We start from the raw sequence: 7,767 nt of genomic DNA on the forward strand, positions 1-7,767 counted from the left end.
TCGTAGCAGTGATTGGCACTGATTGACCTGCCTTCCCGGCAACCTATGAACTCATGCACAGTCACAAAGACAGCAGATAAAGTCATGACAGCTAACAATGATTGGCCAGTATTACACTTGAACTGTTAGTCTCCCAGCCAAAAAAATAACAGGATTTTTGTTGCATAATCTGACATGGTGCCATCACAAGTCAGAAATAATGGGGAAGTCTGTTCCAGACTGTAAGGCTGAACTGGTTGGATTTGGATGGTTAAGGTAATTGGGCCTCATGTTCATCCATGGTTGTGAATTTAATAGCTCAAAAATACTTTCATTCATTTTCTTCAGACTTTGCATGAAAGTCCACTCTGGCTCAGCGATGAAATGATAAGATTTTGGAGGCTGAATTACAAGTTAATTGGTCCTCATGTTCATCCTTGCTTGTCAATGCAATATTTCAAGAATGCTTTTATTGATTTTCTTCAAACTTTGCATAAATGTCTACTCTGAGTTGTAGCTGAACCAGTTAGATTTTGTAGGTTATAGGTGAAAGGTTAAGGCCTCATGTTCATCCTCTGCTTGCAATGTCTCAAGATTACTTTGTGGAATTTCTTCAAACTTGGAACAAATGTCAATTTTGACTAAGTTATATTTATATACGCAGTTATATTTTAGAGGTGACAGTCAGTGTGCCTCCCTTGCTAGTGAAGGCAATATCTTAAGAATTCTTTAAGGAATTTTCTTCCAGTGTCTGATATGACTTGATGATAAACCACTTATATTATGGGGGTTGTATGTTCAGGGTACTGGGCCTCAAGATCGTCCTTTGCTTGTGAATGTGATGTTTCAAAATCACTTTGTGGGACTTTCCTTCAACTTGGTATTAATGCCCACTCTGGCTCAAGGATGAACCAGTTAGATTTTGGAGATTGTAGGTCAAAGCTCAAAGGGGATATTATTTGCAAAAATCACTTCTTAAGGCTTTTCTAACAACAATATGTACCCCTGGCCTGTCCACAATCTCCTCGAATACCAGAAAAATCCATTCCCTTACACCCTCCCTTTCTCCACCTTACAGAAAATGTGTGCTGAGACAAGCCATTCTCAGATTTCCCCCTCATGATGTCACATGGGGAGTAAGCACCACCCCCAGGTTTGGTTGGCCCTCTCTACTCGGATGAAAGTTCTACCCTCATCTCCTGATCTTCCTCTCAGCTGCCAGCTGAGATGCTGGATATCTCAGTGGGTTACCCTGCTGACTTTGGTCTGGAAGCTTGATGGTTCACATCCCAGTCAGGCCTTTAACTTTGGATAAAAGTGTAACATTGTAACATCAGGAGTGCCGCATCCATTTCCTGAGAGGGATGTGGTTGGGGGAGGAGTCAGACAGCTCATTAACATTTAAAGACACAGAAACGGCTTGTTCTGAGAAGGGCTGAAACAGAGTTTATTAGACATGCAAAAATCCTACACTAGAGTGTTTTTTTTAGCAACAAATTTCACAGGCATGTTTTGGGGACCCTGAGAACAACATAAACTTAAAAGGGTAAAATATGTCCCCTTTAAGGTCTCTGGGCCTCATGTTCACCCCTTGCCTGTGAACAGAATTTCTCAAGTATTGTTTTTGGAATTTTCCTCCAACTTGGAACAAATGTCCACTGTGACTAAATGATGAACCAGTTAGTTTACATAGGTTTCAAACAATAGGTCCAGATTAGTTCATCCCTTGCTTGTGATTGCATGATCTTAACACTTTAAGGGATTTGTGTCAAACTTTGCACAGATGACCATATTGACGCAGTGATGAACCAGTTAGATTTTGGAGGTTCAAAATATATCCAACTCAGTGGGCCTCCTGTTCATCCTTTGCTTGAAAAGGAAGTTTCTCAATACTGCTTTCACTGATCTTCATCAAACTTGTAACAAATGCCCACCCCGACTCATTTAACCAGTTGGATTATGGAGGCCCCAGTTCAAAACCAATGTTATCTTAAGACATTTTATTCAAAAAGCAGGTCTAGACCATATGCCTACTGCTTGTTCAATGCATTAAGCCTTACAAAGCCACTCTGAGATTGTGGAGGTATGTGGTAGCTCAAATACTCTCTTTTTTCTGTTCATCGTTGGAAAGTAGTTTGCATTTATGAATTATGTAAAGTTGGGAGCTGTTATAAACAAATTGTTCCAGAAGGGGAATTATCATAAAGTGTCTAGTTTTACTAATGCTCAACATTATTACCTTAAAAATGCAAAATTCATAATGCATACTCATGAATAAATGCATGATTACTTCACAACACTTTATTAGCTTTAATGGACAGCAGCAGACTGCTTGAAGGCTCCGTCCTCACTAGAGATGATGCTGAGATCTTCATCCTTAAAAAAATGACATCATTCAGTGAGGCTCGCGATCGGTGTGAATGTGAAGGGGGGCGTTCAACACCGCAAATCACAGACTGAGGCTGCTACGGCTCTTGTTGCGAAGGGCGTGGGCATTGTTTTCATTTCATGCATGAATCTTTGAACAGCTACATGGATCCACCGGGGTAAAAGGATACATTCTCCACCTTACTGCTGCGCGTGAGCATCGTCACCTGTTCGGAAACGACGAATACCGGATGAATATCTGCGTTTTATCCAACCTGCCTGAACGACTGAGTCTCGAATGCAACACTTGCGGTAGATATTGCCAACCAAATGCCTTAAAAAACAAATAAATAGTCTCAGTTATAGGCTATTTTCTTGCTCCCACGCGCCTTGTATGGCTTTTGTTAGCGATATATTTAAGAGAATATTGTGATAATCAATAGATATGGCAGTGAGCTTAACAGAGCCGCTCTGCCTGCCTTGCGTTTACCATGGAGCTTTTAAAGGTAAGTCCCAGCATCCTTCACTCCTCTTTTTTCTAGATTTGGAGGCTTTTGTTTCTCCTGTTTGAGTTATTCTGCGTCTTCAGAGGTGCACCCTACAGGACTGACTAACCACTCCCCTTCTGTCCTTATTAGTACCCGTCCTTCCTGTAGGGTAGATAGGTGACACATAGGTGGCATGATGCATGTTTTTTCACAGTCTGCAATGGTGCACCTGACTTTGTATGGAAAGAGGTGAGGAGGGGAAAAAGGCACAGATGTGGGACTGATGTGGTTGCTGTGTGGTCACTGACAGTGGAGCTACAGGTGAAGAGACCTCTGATGCCGGTCCAGCTGAGTCCAGAGCAGGTGGGCCTGGAGATGCTGTGTCTGTGTGGGCAGCTGGATCTTCTCATCAGAGCACAGATGCAGCAGGTAGATTCACCTGGACACAACATACTGATAAAATTCACATCTACTAAGTTTTCTGCACCAGCTTCTGTCTAAATGTTAAAATAAAGTCACTTGTTATGCATAGTTAATATAAACAGGCTAAACCAAGAGGAAAAACTGTCATATTGAAAGAACATTGTGCAACATTTACTCCCATAAATTTTGGACATTGTATTAGATGGTCATGGGAAAAGAATTTGATGATTTTCACAACTTTGAGGAACCACATCAAATTAAGAATTGCACAGACATAAATGTGTCTTTTAGCACAATGAATGACAATTTTTCTGTTTCAGTGTTTCACGTATTTTCTGTTTTTCTTTGCTTTTACTTAAGATATTTTGCAAACTATTACATTATGTCTTTATAAACACTTTACACAGCATCCCGATTTTCTATGCCAACTAAGCAGAAAAATCCCAACATACTGTACACCCATGGATTGAACATCATTTAGCAAGAATACACATTCTATGTTCACTTTTTGACATCAAATGCACAGAACCCTAGTCACTTTTTGATCTAAATTAAAAAAAAAAAACATTGCTTTTGTTCTTCAGCCCTTTATTTGTTTGTTCAGTCTGGGGAATGCACAGATTCAGAATCAAAAATACTTCACTAATCCCCAGAATTGAATTCATTCATTGCAGCTGCTATTATGCACAATATAGAAGTAGGAAATGAGGAGGCAGAAAAAGAAGTATTAACATGTAAAGAATATGAATATAAAAAAAACAACAGTATTCAGACTTCATTTAAACAGGAAAAGATAAAAATTCATATTCTGGAGGTTTATCATTGCACCCTACATTTAACATGCTAAGACCCCTAAATTGTTTCCAGGTCCAATATGCCGTCCATCTTTGTCATTATAAGTATCTCACATTTTTCTTTATTCGTGCTCTTATTCATTCTGTGACGTTTTTATGGTTTGTATGTTGCAGTTCCAGGAACAGTTAGGACAAGGCTGCAGCCCGGAGGAGTCAGACACTTTCCAGGCTCAAGGTTAGTGTTTAAAAACATCTTGGCGAGGCGTTAAATGTGACTTGGATTGCTCCTACATATTTGATTTCTCTTGTGTGCAATCTTCAAGGATCAGAGATTCTTGACCAAATGCTGCAGTGCCTTGAACACCTACCAAAGCCTATGCCACAGCTGGAGGTACTCAAACTATTTATGCTGTTAAAATAAAGACAGAAACATGGTTTTTATTTTATCCCATGAAACAACAAAGAATTTACTAGAATGCTTGGTTTCTTCAGGACTATCTGGACATGGTGGGTCTGTCTGTAATGTTTCCTCGTGTGGAGGTTTTCCTCATTCAAGGCAGCCCAGTGGAGATGTTAGAGAGGCCTCCAATGGATGGTAAGTGATCAAACAGAGGATGTAAATGTGAACATTTCTGTTTCAAAATAAGCACATTTTCTATGATTCTGTTTGGCATCAATTATATGCTTGCATCTGTTTACTAAATTTACTTTGACTCGTCTCGTCGGACGCCTGGCATTGGTTAAAGACATGGAAATTAACTATGTGGGAATGGGAAATCTTGTGGCTGATTGTCTTGTTTTTTAGGTCATATATTTCCTTCTGTTTCATAACTAGATAAAATCTCCTTAAAGGAGCTTTAAGCTTTTAACTTTTTATGTTGTGTTCTGACAATATAATTGTACTTTTACGATGTCTATAAATAGTACTCACCCTTGGACGTTTTATTGATTTTATAAGTCAGTCATGGTTAATATAATTTTGCTTTTTTTAACTATTTATTTTGCTCTTTTATGCCTTTATTGACAGCAGAGGACAGTGGATAGAATCAGAAACAGGGATGAGAGAGCTTGGGAGAGACATGCTGGAAAGTGCCACAGGCCGGACTCAAACGCAGGCCGACTGCGTACATGGGGTGCAACTTAAACCACTAGGTCACCTGTGCCTCATTATTATTATTATTTTTTTTTTTTTTGCCAAAAAACAAACAAACACTTCATATCAAAGTGAAAACATATTTCGACAAAATGACCGTATAAATATTAACCCCCATCAAGTCAGTATTTAGTAGATGCACCTTTTCTGCAAACACAGCACTGAGTCTGTGTGGATAGGTCGCAATCAGGCTTGCACATCTGCACACTGCCAAACTGATTAAACTCTATTAGGTTGCACTGGAATCAGGCGTGACCAGCCACAAATTCTGTGTAGCTTTCACTCTATGCTTCAGGTCATCGTCTTGTTGGAAAATAAATCTCCCAAGCCGTTTTTCTCTTACAGACTGAATGACATTGTCCCCAAGGATTTTCCTATACGTTGCTGCAATCATTTTACCCTCTACCTTTACAAACCTTTCAGGGCCGGCTGCTGAGACGCATTCCCACAGCATGATGCTGCCACCACCGTGCTACATAGTGGGGATGTGTGTTTGTGGTGATGTACAATTATTAGAGTCCACCAAACAGCTTCTTGTTTGATGGCCAAAAAAGCACCGTTTTGGTCTCATCTGACCAAGACCCTTCTTCCACTTCACCATGGAGTCTCCCACATGCCTTTTGGCGAACTCTAGTTGAGATTTAATCTGAATTTTCTTCAACAGTGGCTTTCTTTTTGCCACTCTCCCATAAAGCTTTGATTGGTGAAGAACCTGGGCAACAGTTGTTGTATGCAGAGTCTCTCCGATCTCAGCTGCTGAAGTTTGTAACTCCTTCAGAGGAGTCATAGGTGTCTTGGTGGTCTCTCTCACTAGTCTCCTTCTTGCACAGCCATTTCTTGATGATTTTTTATGTATCAATCCTGTGACTTATACTTTTCAATGACCTTGTCTCTGAGTTGTTTGGAGTATTCTTTTGTCTTTATGGTGTAATAGTAGCCAGGGATACTGATTAACCAGTGACTAGACCTTCCACACTCAGGTGTCTTTATACTACAATCACTTGAGACACATACACTGCACTCAGGTGATCCCCATTTCACTAACGGTGAGACTACTAGCACCAATTGGCTGAACCTCTGTTGAATTAGGTCAGTCACTTTAAAGGGGATGAATATTTATGCCATCACTTATTTTATGTGACATATTTTTATTTTGTTTAGATTACTTTCTATAAATCTTTCATTTTGACATTAAAGAGGGTTTTTTGTTGGTTTTTTTTTTTTGTCAAAACAAGCCAAATTATATTGACCATGATTGACTTATAAATTCAACAAAAGTGTAAAACATTCAAAGGGGTGAATACGTTTCACAGGCACAATAACATTTAAAGGAACAGTATTAAATTTTGAAGGTGCTGCTTTTCTGCAGAATATTTCTTCCACATTGCCAAACTGAATCAACTGCTGGTGCTGAGTCAGCAGCTAGAGGAAGATATCAGACACCTTGGGAGTCATAAATACATCGCCCACCAGCTCTCGGTCATATATGTAAGCAGAAAATGTCACAATATGAACTGCTTTAGCTCTTTTTGTCTACAAACTTCAGACTTTATTTTTGATCCTCTGTGGGGTTTGTACTTTTAAAATGTCTCGTATTTTTGCAGCAAGTGGTCAGCTCTTTCAGAGGGATTCAGGCGTTTTCTGACATAAAGAAAGACATTGAGGCCAACTTCAAGCAGATGAAACAGTGTCTCGTGGCAGAGGAAGGCTCCAGGCATGAACCTCAGCTTGCGTCTCACTACATCAACTGGTGAGTACAAATCCCAGAGTCAAGAGTTTAGAGATCATAAGTAACACAATGATGACAACAATGTCCTCTTCTTCTTCTAGGATACTAGAGATAACTCAAAGTTTAACGTCAATGGTGTTGTCGCTGCCGGAGGAGCTGACAGACGATGTTCACCAGGCCGTGACTTTTGTGTCCCAGTTTCTCTCCTGACTGACCCGGGAAAAAAATGCCTCCGTGTCTTGTTTGGATGCACATGGTTTCTTCAAGAGTTGCCTGCTTCTCAATGGACTGAAAATGTAAAAACTGTGAAAAGGTGCTATGAAAAAAAAAGATTAATGGAGGGATAGAAGAGCCTACTTCATTTACAAACTTGTAGGGTTTTATAGTGTCTGTAAAGTGAGTCTCATGGTGGCTGACAAGGCAGTTTCTTAACATCCAAAAAGATATCATTTAAGACATTTAATTGCAGGAGTGAAGCAAATTTGAAAATTCTTTTTAACACTCCAAAACAAATGCAATGATGGAAATGCACTGCCAGTAAATAATAGGTGCTGCAAAACAATTAACTTTTTAATGCACTGCAAATACAGTAAACAATCCAATATCCATTTCACACAAACTCGGAAAATACCTACAGTACAAAAGAAAAAGGCTGCAAATCCAGGCATCACAACCAAAGTGCTTTGAGCCTGTAGGATGGGAAAGTGGCATAGTTTGTTGATAGACACCAGCATGTGTTTCTGATTTTCAGCATGTTTCCCTTAATGGAAACACTTAGGGCAGACTCAGCCCTGGTTGGCCACCATAGAATCAGCTGTTTGCAAATGAATGTAA

General features: G+C 39.7%; 1 protein-coding gene across 1 annotated transcript; it reads left to right on the top strand.

Annotated features, from left to right (window-relative positions):
- Positions 1-2,718: 2,718 nt before the first annotated feature.
- si:ch211-218d20.15 lies at positions 2,719-7,324 on the top strand. The gene is made up of 8 exons (XM_041807782.1): positions 2,719-2,852; positions 3,145-3,263; positions 4,226-4,286; positions 4,375-4,442; positions 4,544-4,646; positions 6,574-6,692; positions 6,809-6,954; positions 7,035-7,324. Exons 1-8 carry the CDS (start codon positions 2,792-2,794, stop codon positions 7,141-7,143), a joined length of 786 nt encoding a protein of 261 aa, XP_041663716.1. The 5' UTR covers positions 2,719-2,791; the 3' UTR covers positions 7,144-7,324.
- Positions 7,325-7,767: the final 443 nt, after the last annotated feature.

The sequence above is a fragment of the Cheilinus undulatus genome, linkage group 15 (assembly GCF_018320785.1).
Source record: "Cheilinus undulatus linkage group 15, ASM1832078v1, whole genome shotgun sequence".
Taxonomy (NCBI): domain Eukaryota; kingdom Metazoa; phylum Chordata; class Actinopteri; order Labriformes; family Labridae; genus Cheilinus; species Cheilinus undulatus.